This window comes from Typha angustifolia, chromosome 6 (genome assembly GCF_048772165.1).
Source record: "Typha angustifolia cultivar Huaian chromosome 6, ASM4877216v1, whole genome shotgun sequence".
Classification (NCBI taxonomy): domain Eukaryota; kingdom Viridiplantae; phylum Streptophyta; class Magnoliopsida; order Poales; family Typhaceae; genus Typha; species Typha angustifolia.
This window is the reverse complement of record NC_133244.1, coordinates 6,146,346-6,164,506: the sequence shown is the minus strand read 5'-3', so window position 1 is coordinate 6,164,506 and position 18,161 is coordinate 6,146,346. Positions and strand designations below refer to the sequence as shown.

At 37.1% G+C, this 18,161-nt stretch overlaps 2 protein-coding genes and 1 non-coding gene across 3 annotated transcripts; all 3 read left to right on the top strand.

Moving 5' to 3' along the window:
• The first annotated feature begins 358 nt into the window (after nt 1-358).
• On the top strand, nt 359-7,106 carry LOC140760777 (kinesin-like protein KIN-14Q). The gene is made up of 19 exons (XM_073097781.1): nt 359-974; nt 1,272-1,438; nt 1,531-1,674; nt 1,873-2,130; nt 2,214-2,285; nt 2,376-2,444; nt 2,596-2,688; nt 2,926-3,060; nt 3,156-3,237; nt 3,335-3,430; nt 3,513-3,689; nt 3,775-3,881; nt 3,990-4,170; nt 4,384-4,543; nt 4,631-4,884; nt 4,975-5,138; nt 5,221-5,376; nt 5,487-5,950; nt 6,638-7,106. Exons 1-19 carry the CDS (start codon nt 857-859, stop codon nt 6,786-6,788), a joined length of 3,048 nt encoding a protein of 1,015 aa, XP_072953882.1. The 5' UTR covers nt 359-856; the 3' UTR covers nt 6,789-7,106.
• A 552-nt stretch (nt 7,107-7,658) lies between these two features.
• On the top strand, nt 7,659-7,732 carry TRNAT-AGU (transfer RNA threonine (anticodon AGU)). Its single transcript has one exon. It is a non-coding gene; the product is annotated as a tRNA-Thr (tRNA).
• Nucleotides 7,733-8,864: 1,132 nt separating this feature from the next.
• LOC140761103 (importin subunit alpha-1b-like) lies at nt 8,865-14,605 on the top strand. Its single transcript, XM_073098293.1, has 11 exons — nt 8,865-9,248; nt 9,417-9,513; nt 9,609-9,700; nt 9,782-9,913; nt 10,037-10,222; nt 10,312-10,475; nt 10,560-10,638; nt 13,037-13,165; nt 13,401-13,528; nt 13,643-14,018; nt 14,109-14,605. Exons 1-10 carry the CDS (start codon nt 9,036-9,038, stop codon nt 14,013-14,015), a joined length of 1,593 nt encoding a protein of 530 aa, XP_072954394.1. The 5' UTR covers nt 8,865-9,035; the 3' UTR covers nt 14,016-14,018; nt 14,109-14,605.
• Nucleotides 14,606-18,161: the final 3,556 nt, after the last annotated feature.

The following is an 18,161-nucleotide window of genomic DNA, read 5'->3' as shown; positions in this document are numbered from 1 at the left end:
TAAACGAAGATCTCTCAGAAAAACTTCAAGGGTAGATAAAAAGTAGCCAACATTTATTGATAAAATACAATCGAAAATGACAAAATGAATCATATATGACCATAATTTTTCAATTGCAAACAAAAATCCGATCTAATTGCAACCCTTTTTGGAAAGCTTTAATAAAAAAGGGTGGAATGAGTGATGTTTAAGCAACATAAAACCAAATCTAACCCTAGTTTTATAATTTATGGAACTTAAATCTGATCCGATCGCAACCCTATATAGAAACCTCTTCGAAAAGCCTCCCTCTGAGAGGATTAAAATAAATGAGCAATGTTTGTTACTCACCAGAACCATATGTCTAAATAAAGGGAAATATAGATGGCAAACTTCATCCTAAGAATTCCACCATTTAATGATCCTGATAGCATTAGAATAAATAGTAACCAAAAATAGCTCATAACTTTTTAGCACTTCAGTCCTCCCCTTTTCTTTTATTCTGAAACCACCCCCTCTTTCTCTCTCTCTTTCTTCGTCAAACACCAAACCGCTTCGGGTTCCAAACGGGAGGCTCGGACAAAGGCTCGCTCTTCTTCTTTTCTTCTCTCTCCCTTTCTTTTGCGAGCGTCATCATAGACGAAGCACAAAGCTCTCCTCTTCTTTAATCTCTCCACTGACCCTTAAAGATCCATCGCCACCTCCGTTCCTCCACACCCACCTCGCCAAAATATCATCTTGGTCTCCTCCCTCCCCGTTCTTCGCTGATCCCTTCGGCGGTTGCGCTGCCTGGAATGGTTAGGAATCGCTGAATTCGGCGGTGGTTGCTCTTTTTCGTTGTCGGGCTTTGTTATTTGGGGGAGATTTCGGGGAGGAGATGGCGTCGGAGGGGTTTATTTCGATATCGGTGGCGTCGATGGTTGAGGATGTGTTGAAGCAGCATGGGACGAGGCTTAGCGACATCGACTTGGCGTCGAGGAAGGCGGAGGAAGCGGGTGGGTTGGTTTCTTTGATGGGTTTCTCTTCTTCTTTTCGCTAAAGTTTCAATCTTGACGGTTTTCTCGATATCTAATATGGTACTCTTTAATATCTTCAACAAAAAAAAAAAAAATCACGAACTTTGATCGTTCTTGAGTAGCTTGTGGCTTTCTTTTCCCGCATTGTCTGGAATTTTATTTATCTCTGAATTATCTCCTATATAAACTATAGGAAGAATAGAGAATACAATCCCAATTTGCAAGGTTAGATATAAAGAAGAAATTTTTAAGCTCCGTTGTGTTGTTCTAACGCAGCTGCAAGAAGGTATGAGGCAGCCGGGTGGCTGAGGAAGATGGTCGGGGTTGTCGGTGCAAGGGATTTGCCAGAAGCGCCTTCCGAGGAGGAATTCAGGCTTGGCCTGAGAAATGGGATCGTTCTCTGCAATGCACTTAACAAGGTCCAACTAGGTGCCGTGCCCAAGGTCAGTGCTCTGCTTTTGTATTCCCACTGTCTGGATCCCTTATTATGCCATTTTATGCAATGACTCGATCTCTTGATATTTGCTATCTTAAGGTGGTGGCAGCTCCAGTTGATTCAGCTCTACCCCCAGATGGTGCAGCTTTGTCGGCATATCAGTACTTTGAAAATCTGAGGAACTTCCTTGTCGCCCTTGAGGATTTAGGACTCCCTACATTTGAGGCATCTGATCTCGAAAAGGTGGGGACATCTAATTCTAGCTTGGAATGTCAGTTGGCATTATGGTACTGTTCTTGAAGCTCTAGGAAATAGAATTTGGATAACTTTACCAGGACATTGTATGTGTATTTGATGATCCTCCATTCTTCTCTAAGTATGTCAGCTGAATGTTTATTTTGCCCTTCGTTTGATCTCCATTCAATTTTGGCTGGAATGCAGGGAGGTAAGGGTGTTCGAGTTGTTAATTGTGTTCTGGCACTCAAGTCCTACAGTGAAGCTAAACAATTGGGCAGGCAAGGTTCCTGGAAATATGGCGGAATTATGAAGCCTGCTAATACGGGGAAGTATTTCGTTAGGAAGAACTTGGATCCTTTTATGGGTTCCTTATTTAGGACGCAGTCAGGTGACAAATTCACCGATGGGTTATCAGTGGAACAAAACTTGAGCGTCGATCTTTCGATAGAATCTACTGAAATGGTTAGTAAGTTGTCTGGAATTGTTGCTTTGCAATAGGGAATTATTGTAAGTTAGGATATTGATCTCTATGACATTGTTCCCAGACAACTTCGCACTCCATAAATATGCTTGTGCGAACAATTCTATCGGATAAGAAGCCAGAAGAAGTTCCTGTGGTGAGACTACTATGCTTGTCTGATTGCTTGATAGACTTATAAGATGTAATTGCTCAAAATAGATGAAACTGATACCATACTTTTGTGCAGCTTGTAGAGTCAATGTTGAGTAAAGTTATGCAGGAATTTGAACATCGGATTGCAAGCCAAAATGAGTTGGTATGCTCTGTCATTGCTTTTACTTAATGTTGTTCTTCAGTGTTTCATAACTTCTGGAAGTGTATAGCTTTCCTTCGGTTTTAACTCGACTGAAAGATATTGCTTAAATCTTTGTGGCTGTTAGTTGATGATGTACTCTAAATCGTGATAGGCGAAAACAACCCCGAAGGATCTTAATGATGTCAAGCCCTCTTTCAGACTCCACTCCTCTAAGGATTTATCACCCATACCAGATGACATGAAGGTACTTTATAGATACTGTTTCCCCTGTGCTGTCTTACCTGATGATCAGACATAATTTGTTTTACTGCAAAGAGAAGAAGTAAAAAAGAAATTTAACAGTTAAGATCTTATAAGAGTTCTTTTTTCTCTTTTTCCTGATACTTCTTATATAAAACATTTAACATGGCCAACAATTACTACATCCTTGAAGAAACTTTTATGTGGTTTAACTGTTCAATAATTTATTATCACGCATTAGATGGAGCAGGGAAAGAAATATTCCATGCCTGTGGATAAGGAAGACTTACATATGATCCTGAATGATGAAGAGATAGCCAAAGACAAGCTTCGAAGGAAACAGATAAATTTTGAGCAGCAACAAAGAGAGATTAAGGTACAATCAACTTTGATAGCTATATATTAAAGATCTTATCTCTCAGTCAGTTACCATCAATTTGCTTGATAGTCGATAACTTCTTCTTATTGTAGGAACTGAAACATGCCCTTCATACTACTAAATCAGGTATGGAGCACATGCAAATGCAATGTTCTGAAGGATTCACCAACCTTGGTAAGATGATCTTTCTGTCCTCGGTTATTATATATCGAGTTCCATTGTTGTTTGAAAAATTATGTAGCTAATGGCCTTTAAAATATATCCGTGCCAGGGAAACATTTGCAGATACTTGCTAACGCTGCTTCAGGATATCATAAAGTTCTTGAGGAAAACAGGAGGTTGTACAATCAAGTCCAGGATCTTAAAGGTAGAATTACGAGTACTAAATCATTATACTATTCAGAAGAAATAAAGTACATATAATGCTAAATATTGTCTGTTCTTACTAGGAAATATTAGGGTCTACTGCCGTGTAAGACCCTTCCTACCTGGAGAACAAAATAGTGCAAGCACTGTTGGTCGTATCGATGAAGGGAACATAACAATCCTCACTCCCCCAAAATATGGCAAGGAAGGGCGTAAATCATTTAGCTTCAATAAAGTCTTTGGACCATCTGCAACTCAAGGTTACTCATTCATACTACTGAAAACGAGCAACTTCCTAACATCATCTTTACCACTAAATCACATGCTCTCTTTCTTTCAATGCAGAAGAGGTGTTTTCAGATACTCAGCCTCTGATTCGTTCTGTTCTTGATGGTTATAATGTGTGCATCTTTGCATATGGACAAACAGGATCAGGAAAAACTTACACAATGGTGAGGGTCATGAGGATTATTACTTTGGTCTTTCGAAACTTGATCAGTCTAAGTTCTTTATTTGTTTGTTGACATTAATATTGATTTAGATCTAATTCTGTTATACAGAGTGGACCTGAAGAATTGACAGAGCAAAGTGTTGGTGTCAACTATAGGGCGCTAGACGACCTATTTTTTCTGTCGGCGCAAAGGAAGGACACATTTTCTTATGAAATTTCTGTGCAGATGATTGAGATATATAATGAGCAAGTGAGAGATCTCCTTGCTAATGATGGAATTAACCGAAGATATCCTTTTCAATTATGTCCTTTATTTCTTTGCATTTGATAGCTTCTATCTATGTGCTTGTCATATACTTTGTAGAAACCTACATAGAATGATCTATGTAGTCAACTAGCATGCTAATTTTTGCTAGAAGCTCCTCATCAGAAGTAGCTACTTCCTGAAACCTACACCTTCGTCTCATGCATGTATGTTGAATATCCTTGACGTACAAGTACATTAGAGATTCGAAACAGCTCACACAAAGGACTTGCTGTGCCGAATGCTAGTTTAGTTCCTGTTACATCAACTTCAGAAGTCATTGAAGTGATGAACATGGGTCATAAGAATCGTGCAGTAGGTGCGACAGCCATGAACGATCGCAGTAGCCGTTCTCACAGGTTCAACTGTTTTCTTTCTACTCCAGATAGTAAAACTAATGCATCTCATTTTGTTTTTGTACTCATTAGAAAACACATTATTTGCAGTTGCCTTACTGTTCATGTCCAAGGAAGAGAATTAACATCTGGAACCATTCTTCGAGGCTGCATGCATCTCGTTGATTTGGCGGGTAGTGAACGAGTTGATAAATCTGAGGCTAAAGGAGAAAGGCTAAAGGAGGCCCAACACATAAACAAATCACTTTCAGCTCTAGGAGATGTAATATCTTCTCTTGCCCAAAAGAATTCTCATGTCCCTTACAGAAATAGTAAACTCACACAACTGTTACAAGACTCTCTTGGTAAGTATGGCTTTTTAGATTTCAAGAATAATTGGGTAGTATCGATTTCCCGCACATTAAATTCTGAACTCTTCCAATGTGAATGTCCAGGAGGCCAAGCTAAAACATTGATGTTTGTTCACATAAGCCCTGAAATCGATGCCATTGGCGAGACTATAAGCACTCTCAAATTTGCTGAGAGGGTCGCTACTGTTGAGCTTGGCACAGCCCGATCGAACAAAGAAACTGGAGAAGTCAAAGAGCTTAGAGAGCAGGTTTTTCATTGGATTTCTTGTCCTTAGCACGTCAAAGTCGAATTGCTTTTCAAATATCTGAACTTTCTTCATCTTATTTCAGATAGCTAATCTTAAGGCAGCCTTAGCTAGGAGAGAAACAGAATTTGAGCACATCCCAAGCACGACATCTAGTCCTGATATTTATCGGACGAGGTCTGGTGTATTCACACCTCCAAGCCTCCTCAGACAGCCAATGGAGGACGTTGGAAATATAGCGGTATTAAACCTCTCTCCAAGTGCTAAGATCTTCACCTAGTTGATAAAAAAAAATTTAATTTTGCTATTCTGGAATGGACGAGTTGATAGACTGAAACTTTTTTCCTCAAGGTTCGGAGCAACTCTATACAAACGCAAAAGAAGAGAAATTTTGATCTGGATAAGCTGTTGTCAAGCGACACTTTATGGCCTGACCGCAGTCCTGGACTTCAGGACGCAGATGACAAAGAGTTACAAGCTGGAGATTGGGTTGATAATGTCGTCATGGACAAGCTTGAAGCTTCCAGTAATGGAGGTTCATTCAGCAGCCAATGGGGAGGAGACAGTGTGCAATTGCCAAACTTCTTTTACCAGGGATACGTTCCTGATGTGAGAGTCTACCAGGATCCGCAAAGAAATGGCACCGAGTCTATAGCGACCGATGATTCAGATGATTTCGAGTTTGCTACAAGTGATTCTTCAGAACAAGATATGCTGTGGCAATACAATGTTCCAAAAGCTACAGGTGCAGTCAATGGGGTTGGATCGAAGATAAAGACCCCACAAGCAAAGCTAAAAAAGGATTCACATATAAGGTGAGTTTTCGTTACGCTGAATGGTAGATTTTTCTATTAATTTTGGCAGAACAAAGTCATCTTTTCTTATAGAAATAATAACAGGCTCATATTTAGTATGGCCTACAATTATGTCTGTATACTGGTTACAGGCTGCAAAAGTTTTAGTAGATCTTTTGCTTAGAGAAATTTGATTTCTTTGCACGAAATGTTGGCAGACTGGGCTCAATTGAAACACTTGTGATGAACCAATCTAGTAATAAAGAACGATGAATCTGGAAGTAATGAAACTTTCTAAACCATTGTCAGAAATTAAGACAGCCTTTAACTTAATCTACTATTTGTTGACATTGAGGGTCCTTGATTTGTACAGACATCCATTTCCCCATCATTCTGAACAGCAAGCGATAACTTTGTTGCTCAAGCACTTACAGTCTTGATCAAATTTCAGTGAATCCTCCAAAATACTAGACTGCACAACTTTTTTGAACCCAATTGTAAGTGCAAAAGTTGAATAGTAGCACATCTCCTGATTGCATTCCCCCATCTAATAACTAATTATATGCTATAGCATATAAATTGTAGAATGAGTTACTTGTCTAAGTTGGACAGAGTTGATACATTCTATTACAGTCATTTAAAATTTTGGCATGTTTTAACATGGAACTTGATAATATTACTGATCTTGTTTTCTTCTTCATTATTCAGGACTGGAGATCTTTCGTATGTTCCCTCGCCATCACAGAAGCAATCGAATGGTATGTCTGGCCAAAAGTTAAACCGCACTGGAAGGCAACCTACTTCCAGTGGCATCAGCGGAAAAAGGAATGTCAATGGAAGAACGGGAAGTGCAAAGTAAAGACATTGCAGATTGCTGTGGATTTTTCTCGCAATCCTCATCAAAGTTGGTGGAGGAGAAATCAAGAGAAACTCATGCATGGAATTAACTTCAGTTGTGTGTCGTCGTATGTATTCTAGAGATTTATATCGCTACCGACCGGTTAGGTTTTTAACCCTATGTTAAGATCGGTTGAGTTGTAAGAATTCATACTTCCATTCTTTTGTTCATCATGTTTACTACTACGAAAGAAAAGCGAAAAAAAGCAAGTGAAAGAAAAGAAGAAAAAAAAAAAGGAATGAGCAAAAAAAAAAAAAATGAAGCTCAGATGTATGTTTATGCGGGTATAAAATAACTCATATTTTGTTAATTCTAATGAATAGTTGTGATAATCTTCTTTAAAGCTCCTGGTTCTTGTTGGTCTATTTCAATCCTCTCATTAAAGAGCTTTGACTTCAAATCAAAGCGGATCATCGACATAGTAAGATCTGAAATGAGTCAAATTTGCAGAGTCAGAGCTGTTGCAGTTTTATCCAAGTTGCTGTCTGATTCTATGTGCATGACTTATATTTATTTCAAAGCCCTGTTTTCTCATTAACTGAACAAGATAATATCTAAATAAGATGATATATGTGAAGAAACAAACAAGAAGATCATATAATTTTCATGTACAGAGGTTGCTATAATATAGCAACATTTAATCAATTCCATCTCCATCACTCATAATGTGTCATGAGCGATCACTGTACTCATGAATGCCATAGCCAAAAGAACATACGTCCAAGATTCATGCAAGCTTCCTTGGATGCAGTGAGTTGGTGTGCATTATTGACTGAGAAGGTGTAATCAAATAACTCAATATGAATATTTAATGAGAACTACTTTGTTAAGGCTTTCGTAGCTCAGTTGGTTAGAGCACCCGTTTAGTAAGCGGGAGGTCTTGAGTTCGACTCTCAACGAAAGCATTAAAAATCCGTTGTTTGTTAGCAATTTTGCATTTTACTCCCTGTTAAACGAAAACTCATAGTTCGGATAACAAGTATTAGTCTGTCTTTATGATCCATACATTTTATTTTTATTACCTTAAACACCAATATTAATCTGTCTAAAGTTACTTTATCGATGAATTAATTTAGCTTTACTTGTTTAACAACCTTAATATCCCTTATGAGCAGCAGTCAAATGTAAAATATTGGACAGATAGATAAAATTAAAACCATAGTTTCAAAAGAGAAAATATTTCTAAGTCTATGCAATAATAGGGTGAAAATTATAAGATTTTCCTAAGATTTAGTTTTGTTACTATTATAAATAATTTCTTTCTTATTTTAAAATATAAATTAGAATTTATATTTTAAAATAAGAATTAAATATTATAATAATCCTATTTCATAATACATGCACTATTACTTAAAATTCTATTTTATATCACACACTAAAATATTTTATTTTTTTATACTACATTAAAAAAATATTAGGTTATATTCAAATTCTATATAATTATGTATTTATTATATCAGTATAACAAGGTTTATAACTTTATATCAGAATAAATATATTCTTATTCACGTAGCGGCGCTAAAAGTATTTTATTATGCCACGATCCCAACGATTGTGGCAGCATTCGTAAATAAGAAGAAAACCATGGCCTCTTTTCCAATAACAAATTTCAAACCAAAACGCGGCGTCACTTTACACTTAGCGTAATACCACTACCCACGTAGTACCAGCAGTCTCCTGATCGTACTTAACTAACCTGCAGCGGTGCACGTGGCAGGGTTATATCTTCTACTCAACCTCCACGTACCAAATCGTATATCGGAAAGCATATTGAACCACACATTAGGTATCTAGTTTCTGCGAGTAAACTTACCTCCACTCTTTCCACGACTGCCATAATTTTAATTTACTTATCTAACGAGACTCACTAAAATAACACCACTCGTCGACTCTTTCACAAGTGCAATGGGGACCACGTGAATGATATGATTGGGTGAAAAAATGGGTACGAAGAAATGCGTCCTTTTTTTTTAATTGCGTTTAAAAGTTAGGGTTTTCTCTGGCTGTTCCCCTTTTCCTATAAAACGCCTTCCCTGTCACGCGTCTTCCCTTTCCTCTCGACCTCACTCGCTCTTATCGAAAGCTCTCGCCTTCGCCTTTTCTACTTCTAGGGTTAGAGTTTGGCCCTTCCTTCTTTCGGCTCTTTTTATTTCCTTGCTCTTCTTCTCTTCGATCTCCTCGGCGGCAGTACGATTCGCGGCGGCCGAGATGTCGCTGAGGCCGAGCGAGCGGGCGGAGAGCCGCCGGAACAAGTACAAGGTGGCGGTGGACGCCGAGGAGGGGCGGCGGCGGAGGGAGGATAACATGGTAGAGATCCGGAAGAGCCGCCGCGAGGAGAGCCTTCAGAAGAAGAGGCGTGAGGGGATGCAGGCGCAGCAACCATTTCCCCAGCTGATCCACGCCTCTGCACTCGAGAAGAAGGTGATCTCCCTCTCTTTCCCTTCGATCCGCGGTGTCAGGGTTCCGGCTCGATGGATCGGAACACTGGGGATCGGTTGATTTTGGTTTTGAATTGTAGGATTAGGGTTTTAGATTTGGGAATGGATAGATCTCATCTGGTTTTTCTGATAAATGTTGGCATATTGGCAGCTGGAAAGTCTCCCTGCGATGGTATCTGGGGTTTATTCAGATGATAACTCTCTGCAGCTCGAGGCGACCACGCAGTTTCGCAAGCTTTTATCAATCGGTAAGGGTATAACATTGCAATTCTTATTTTATTTTCCCGATAAGTTTATTTGTTTTATGAGCTGCGAACATCTTCTTTGGTCTCTTTTAAATTAGAGCGTAGCCCTCCGATTGAAGAAGTGATTGGATCGGGTGTGGTTCCTCGCTTTGTCGAGTTTCTTACTAGGGAGGATTATCCTCAACTTCAGGTTAGATTGAATTTTCCTTTTGTTGAATTATTTAAGGACTTTTTATGCAATTATGTACTTGATTTGTATCCTTTTGGGCAGTTTGAAGCAGCTTGGGCGCTCACGAACATTGCGTCAGGGACATCAGAGAACACCAAGGTTGTGATAGATCATGGCGCTGTTCCCATATTTGTGAAGCTGCTCAGTTCACCTTGTGATGATGTTCGTGAGCAGGTATAATTGTGATTGAGATGCTAGGGTTATGTGGTCTAATATCTTTTAGTCAACACACCAGATATCTGGGTTTCTTTGTAGTTTCTGATGCAGCTAATTGGTTAGTACATCATTCTATTGTAGGCTGTTTGGGCTTTGGGTAATGTTGCCGGTGACTCTCCGAGATGCCGGGATCTTGTCCTTGCACATGGGGCATTGTTTCCTTTATTGCAGCAGCTAAATGAACATGCCAAGCTCTCGATGCTAAGAAATGCTACATGGACTCTTTCTAACTTCTGTAGGGGAAAGCCTCAACCAGCATTTGAGCAGGTTTGCTGTCATTCTTATTGTTGGATAGTTATTGCTCTAATTGTGTCTACGATTTATTAATCTTTATATTTTTTTTCATCTATGACCAGGTGAAGTCTGCTCTTCCAGCACTTGAGCGCCTTATTCGCTCAAATGATGAGGAGGTCCTGACTGATGCATGCTGGGCTCTGTCATACTTGTCTGATGGTACCAATGACAAAATCCAATCTGTAATTGAAGCTGGTGTCTGCCCCAGGCTTGTGGAGCTTTTACTGTATGCACTTTTTGTCCATGTTATTTATATTAATTTTATATACTTAAATTGTTATGTTCATATGAAAAATGTTCTCTTTTTTAGGCATCCTTCCCCTTCAGTGCTCATTCCAGCCCTTCGGACTGTTGGTAATATTGTCACTGGTGATGATCTGCAGACACAGGCAAGCTTGCTTTTTAGACAACTTTGAGTCTATTATTTTTTGTTTGTTTTTCTAATGTGTGTATATGAAGATGCTTTTGGTTGGAGGGAAAGTAATAGTCACACATATCATGCCTTACAGTGAAAATGTGGGCTGTGGATACATCTTATACTACAAATTGTTTGACCAAAATTCTCCTGCACAACTAAGTATTAAGCTGAATTTATGATGGTTGTTGCATTTTAACAAGTATCTATTGGTTGCTAAGAGCATCTCCAACCGGGCTCCAAAACTCCAAATTTGGAGCCCGGTGGAGCTCCAACCGGGCTCCAAAATTCCAAATTTGGAGCCCGGTGGAGCTCTAACCGGACTCTATATGGGGCTCCAAATTTGGAGCCATGAATAGTGGGGCTCCAAATTTGGAGCCCTACCATGAAAATGGAGCCGGGCTCCATTTGTCACATCAACTTTTTGAAAATGCCAAAATTGCCCAATAAGTGTTATATTCAATAATTTTAATTCCATTTGTATCCTTTGTAAAATAATTTAGTTAGTTAAGCTAAGTATATAATTAGTTTTACTAATCGGTTTTTAACAAAAATAATACCATTGGAAAGGTCTCATCGAAACCTTTAAAATGAGTCTAATATTAAATTACTTTTGAGTTTATTTTAATTTTAATTTTTTTATTATTTATACAAATGAGTCTAATATTAAATTATTTTTGAGTTAATTTAAATTTAAATTTTTTATTATTTATAAAAATGAGTCTAATAAATTATGTATCCTAAAATATAATTACTCAAAATTATCCTCAATGTAAATATTAAAAATTAAAATACATTAGATATGAAATACATCAAACATGAAATACATTAAAAATGAAATACATCAAATAAAAATTACATTAAAATTTATAGACAAGAAATTTGTAGAAGAGCAATATTCATTTTCAAGTCGGAGGTTCATCGCAAGAAGGTGGACACAGTCAAGAAAGAGAAGGTGGCTACGGAATCGGAACTGGTGACTACGGAGATAACTTACCAGAATATTAAACATCTATTGCTTTTATTATGTTTGGTTAATTTCTGCTTATTTTAGGTAATGTAATTTTGATATTTTTAGTTAATGACATGTAATGCCTATTTCGATGTTTATTTCGTGTAATGTAATTTCAATGTGTTTAATTAAAAAATTAGTAATTTAAAATTACTTCTAAAACTAGTGAATATTAATCTTATTTTAAAGATCTCGATAAGAGTTTTCTAACCATATATTTTTTAATAAAAAATAATAACGCTAAGATGATCTATTAAGCAATTTAAAATAGCTAATATAATAATATATATTATATTATTGTTATAATATATATGGAGCCCGGTGCATTGGAGTGCATCGGGCTCTTGCTCCATTTTTGGCTCCATATTTGGAGCCTTTGCATTGGAGATGCTCTAAGAGGACAATTTCTTCTTTGCAGCTGGTACAATAGGTGGAGCAGTCTTTATTGTGCATTAAGCAACTTTAAGTTACTCGTACTTTTTTTGTCATTCTTTGGCTCTCTCTTTCTCTTTTATCTGGTTGTGCCCCAAATCCTTTTAGACCTACGCCATCACAGTATGGCCTTTCCACAACACTAACAGTCCAAAGTTATTTCTGTTTTACCTTATGGCCTCTAACATGAGTCAAAGTAGACAAAGTGCAAGTATTTAAATGATTAATACACAATCTTTATTGAGTTGTTCATTGTGAACACATGTATAAGGAAAAAGTGGACCAATATTGCAGACAAATCTATGGAACCTACTCTGCTGTGCTTGTTCTACACCTAGACTTACCTTATGCACAACACCTTGCGATTAAAATTAGGTAATAATAGTCCAAAGTATAGCTCAAATCATTCAACAATACGGAAAGAATCAATATTGTCCAAAAATCACAAAAGAAAGTATATTGTGAGATGGAGACAATGTGTAAGAACAATGGGAGAAGTTTGTCAGAAGCAAGCTACTGAAAATCGACTGATCTTAATCTAGATTGGCTGAAAACTTGAAACCAATTGGGTTAGCAGTTTCAGTCGATATCAGCTGGATTGATCGATACCCGATCCATCTTAACTGCCTGATATGGGTTAATAAAATTTATACCTTCGTCCACCTCTGTGAACTCCTTGATGTTAAGTCCGATGAGCTCCTCCTCCGTCTGATCCGGTGACACTGCAGTTTCTCTCCCTTTGTTATTTATGATAAGTTCTATTTGTTCTTGTTGGATCTGTCGCTAGGTTGATTTTGTTTAGTGACGGTGCTATTCGTATACCAGAGCTGTTGTATTAGCTTTTAATTTTTTATCCTTCTGATATTTGGGATGCAATTTCAATATCTGCCAAGTTCTCATCCAAAATTCTCTTGCTCGGTTCCTGCAGTATGTGATCAATCATCAGGCGCTTCCTTGTCTATTGAGCCTCTTGACAAATAATCATAAGAAGAGCATCAAGAAAGAAGCTTGCTGGACGATCTCAAATATCACAGCTGGAAATAAAGATCAGATTCAAGTAAGGAAACATCTTTTTATACTTATGCTATTCATATCAAATGTCAACCATATTAATATTGCATTGTAAAGCGTTTTAGTCAGTTGTAAATTTAAGTTAATGTCTAATATAAGTTTCAAGCTGAAGCTTAAGGTGTTAAAGAGTTTATACATGGGTTAATTATATTTATATCCATTTCTCCTTGATTTTTTTTATAATATCATATTCTTAGAGAACTCATGATGTCCAATCCCAGGCTGTGATTGCTGCTGGTATAATTGGCCCTCTAGTGCATCTGTTGCAAACTGCTGAATTTGATATCAAGAAAGAGGCAGCGTGGGCTATTTCAAATGCTACTTCTGGGGGCACACATGATCAAATAAAGTATGTCGATACTAAGTAATTTTAAGTGTGTTGCTTTTACCATGTTGCTAACTCATTGTGAAGTAGTATCTAACATGATTGACTTATTCGTTTTTTTTTTTAAAATTTGGATAGATATCTTGTTAGCCAGGGCTGCATCAAGCCTCTTTGTGATCTTCTTGTCTGCCCAGATCCAAGAATTGTCACAGTCTGTTTGGAAGGTCTTGAAAATATTTTGAAGGTTGGTGAAGCTGAGAAGAACCTGGGTACCACCGGGGACGTCAATCCTTATGCGCAGATGATTGAGGATGCTGAGGGTCTGGAGAAGATTGAGAACCTTCAAAGCCATGACAACACCGAGATATATGAGAAGGCTGTTAAGATCCTTGAGCAATTCTGGTTAGAGGAGGAGGATGATGCCATGCCCTCAGGCGATGCTGCTCAAGCTGGGTTCCACTTTGGTTCGGAGCAGGTCTCACTTCCATCTGGTGGATTCAACTTTGGCTGAAAGGTATGGCATCTCTATGTATTTGTGCTGTTTCCATCTGATATTTTCCGTGCACAAGTTGGCTACAGGTATGATCTTTCAGTCATTTTGCAGGTGATCGCTAGCTACACTGAAACACAGTGTGCCCCAGCTATTGCTACGGGACTAGTCGAATGTCGGTTGGGCGGAGTCGGTCATGTTATTGTTGGGTCCCGTTGGTCCAGTCCAGTCCAGTCCAGTCCAGTCTCAGGTGGTCGTCATGTTGGCACCGATAAAGGAGGTTTTCTCACCAACATTGTTCGTATGCACCGATGTGAAGTCCACAGATATCAGATAGGCAGAGAAAATGGTTTCTGTCCGGGCTGGGGTTTTATGTTGTTTCCACTTGATTCAGTTACAGGTTATAGTCCTTTTCTTTTTACCTCCTATATGTATCAATCATCTTTATTTGTCGCAAGGTATTTCGATAGGGCTTATTCTTGGTGAAGCCCCACTTTTTTTGTCAAAGAGTCTTTAGGACCTATCTTGATAGTATGTTATTGTCACTGTCACGAAGGTCTTAGCAACTTAAGAAAAGTATTGAAGAAAAGGTATTAGTCTCTTGAGTTTCTTCTACTGGTACTTGCCTCCGTATACATATAGTTCAATCATGTTTCTCACCGTGATGGCTTTTTTCTGCTTGAATTTATTAGACTTGAATCTAGAATAAGTTTGCATTAAATAAACCTTAAATGTGGTATTTACCCATAGGCAAATGGGATAGTGATTGGTTGGGTAATGGGTTTCATATTGTATGAGCATTTTGTTAATTTAAATTCCAGCCGCGGTGGTTAGTTAAGATATCATTAAGCTTTTAATTATCTGAAAAAATAGTTACACCCATTGATAAAACTGGCGTGTGAATAGAACTGATACTGATCAAATTTGTCTAGTATCTGGATAGTGATAAAATTATTTTCTTAGTTATATATTTTCTATCGATATAGCTGGGATATCGGATATATATATTCGTTTTTTTAATGGATAAGAATTTGTAATATAATTATTTTAATCTATAGACAATTATTAAATATATGTAAAAACTAGATCAAAGATTTATATAAAGTCTAAAAAGGTTTTTATACCACTATTTTTGTAATATTTTAAGCTAGATACGTTGATGTGTTTTAAATGTCGTTTTTTTAATTTATATTATAAACTAATACGAATAAGAATATAAATTTAAAGATTAAGTTTAAATAAAAAAAAAATCTCAAACTAAATATCCGCCAAAACTCGAGTATGAAATGGATTGAATTTTATTTTTCACCGTAACGTGAACACTTTTAGTGAAATAATTATTTAATATTTCTCAAAACACTTTCAATCGATATCTTGGTTATTAATTGATACATCTTTCATGTACACATCCAGCATCCTTATTGTTATTATCTAATCTTCAACCTTGCATTAATATTATCGTCATTATCAATTGCTACAACCTAAAGTTTTTCCCTGCACAGTGGTTTTATACAACTAAACTCTTTTTGTCCCACTATTATAGTAAATATATTATCAGATATCGGTAGAATTATGCCACCCCAAATACATGTAATTGTTACAAATCTTTAACCCACAACATAAAATAATAAATGTGAAGCGATCACAACAACTAATTAACCCAAATAATTATGTATTCAAAATTCTTCTCACTGACCCAACAATTGTATTTTCGAAATTCAACTACTAATATTAACACATAGTGGAGGGAAGAAAAATAGGATGGTGAAGGAGAAGATTGGAGGGGAGCTTGGTCTTCTCGTTTGGAGTTTTTGTTTGTATCTGGAGAGAATGAAGAAAGGAAGAACCAGGCAGAAGAAGGGTTTGATGAGTGGTTTAAGTCAAGTGGATCTTTAACCTTTTTAATGGTTTATTAGAAAGTAAAATGTTAGGAGAATCTAGTGTTTTGCTCCTCCTCTATTTGAGAAAAATACTGAACTCTAAATTGCTAAACATGGCTTAGCTAAGAAGGCTGTGATTTGATATTAAGTTTGAAGAGTAGATTAGTAAATAAGTTTCTTAGGAGACCTAATTTGGTTAGAAACTCTGAAATCTTTACTTATTTTAGTCTAAGAAAATTCATATCAAGAGCTTTTGTAATTTAATCACATCAGCTCTTTTAATTTAACATATAAAATTAAGTGTATATATATATTAAATATAATTAGATCGCTAAAACCACTTTGAGGTCTATTAAAATATCTCAAACCCCAGCCATGAGGATGACCTAGAATTGAATTATTTCCTACTCTAAATAATTAAGCAACATAAGAGACATACTCAATTGAAGGTGGAAAATTAAATTAACATTTTGTAAATCTCCTTAGAAAGAGGGAAGGAAAGGTGGCTCACTTTGTTCCCTTTTAATTTATTAATTCTCAGCTTTAAGTTTTGGTAGCATTTGGTGGAAGAGAAGTGGCCTTCAAAGGGATGAGACAGAAAGAAGTGATAGCCGATCTCCAAATTTTTGTCCCCCTGAAAACTGTATATGGCCGGACTTTGTCCCATCTCTTATACTCCTTTATATATATATATATATATATATATATTGATCCTGTCTTAAAATGAGTTGATTAACCAAATCCACATCATTTATTTTAAATGCTAAGAAAAAGTTGATACCTTTATGCGTTTCTCTTTATTCTTATGATGCTCTTCTGCCTTTTTTTTTTAATTACTTTTCTAATTTCATAAGTCATATTTTAAAAACTTTAGTAAACTTTAAAATATTACTTTCTTTAGCTATCCATTTAATCTTTCTTTTTTGAATAAAAATAACACTTTAAAATATTATTTTACCTTTTCTTTAGTAGAAAGAACATAAAAAAATAAAAAATAAAAGTAAATGAACACCAATAGTTCATTCACTCGGCCCTTTCAGTAAGTCGAGTGGAGTGATCGTTTGCTCGGAGATGAGCGCTCTTGTTTTTGCTAATAATTATTTCTGTTGAATATTCTCTATGTTTTATATTTGTAGTAGTTGCCCTACTAAAAATGCTCGCGGCCACTCAGCGCCATAATCTTTTAACTCATTACTCCTAAACAACACCTTAAAATAAGTGCACAACCCATCCAGGTCCGTAGTCACACTGATTAAAGACCGTCAATTTCTCATCTCTTCTATTCTGTAATATTCTAATCCTAATACTTACCTTGAGACCAGTAAAACTGCTGATTGGCTGGCAAATACTGCGATGTCATTTATAATATTTTAAAAAAGTTTTCAATAGCTATTATATAAAAATTCTTATTTTTTCTAATTTTTATTATATTTTAAGTTAATTATTTTTTTTTTAAATTAGTAAAGATAGATTTTTACCAGATATAGCCACTGAAAATTTTCTCAGCTACATATAAAAGGAGAGTATCTACAAAACCTTACTTATTTACACGTGTCATGGAATCTCCTGCCCAGAAGTTTCGAGTGGCCATGGACAGAAGATTCCAGATTCCATTATTTGGGCCCCAAACTTGCCGGCCCAGTCCAAGAGACCCCACTCTTTGAACTTGCCAATTACCCGCCGTCAGATTCAGATCCAACGGCAAGTTCTATAACCTAGCCAAAAAGACCGAAACGTCCCTGTACACGTCATCCCTGTGAGTGGGGGTAGTGCCTACTGTCGAGGGAGTTTATTGTCATTTACGAAGAGATATCAGGTTTAGGGTTTTGGGCACTGATTAGGGCATCAGTGGCGGTGCAGCGCCGCCGTTTCCAGTTCCCTTTTTCCTCTCCCGTGCGCATCAGCTGTCCGATCCTAAACAGCATACCGCCGATCTCGTGTATGCGCACGGGGTGAGATAACGCGGGCCCCAAGATCTCTTGACTCTTCGTTCGTCAATGACGGCGTGCGCTGTTTTACTAGTGTAGCGTGTCACGAGATTTCGCTTTTCGATTGCAGTAACATACTCCCGCACGAGTCAAATATGCTAAAAGTGTTCCCCCTCCAGGAGTAGCTTGGGCCCCAAGCCTTTTAATAATTAATTTTCCTTAATAATAATATACAATAAAAATATTAATGAATTGGCTCTCAGTTCACAGTGGGCAGACAACACTAGAAAAATCTAAAATTAAAATTAAAAAAGAGTTTCTTTTCTTCTTTTTTTCTCCCTCTCTCTCACACTTTCTCA

Bases quoted from the DNA above. Each gene is read 5' to 3' on its own strand.
- LOC140760777 (XM_073097781.1), top strand. From the start codon at position 857: ATGGCGTCGGAGGGGTTTATTTCGATATCGGTGGCGTCGATGGTTGAG. The intron at 2,286-2,375 runs GTGAGACTACTA...ACTTTTGTGCAG, and splicing joins AGCCAGAAGAAGTTCCTGTG to CTTGTAGAGTCAATGTTGAG. The intron at 3,882-3,989 runs GTGAGGGTCATG...TCTGTTATACAG, and splicing joins CAGGAAAAACTTACACAATG to AGTGGACCTGAAGAATTGAC.
- LOC140761103 (XM_073098293.1), top strand. From the start codon at position 9,036: ATGTCGCTGAGGCCGAGCGAGCGGGCGGAGAGCCGCCGGAACAAGTAC. The intron at 9,249-9,416 runs GTGATCTCCCTC...GCATATTGGCAG, and splicing joins CCTCTGCACTCGAGAAGAAG to CTGGAAAGTCTCCCTGCGAT. The intron at 10,639-13,036 runs GCAAGCTTGCTT...CGGTTCCTGCAG, and splicing joins GTGATGATCTGCAGACACAG to TATGTGATCAATCATCAGGC.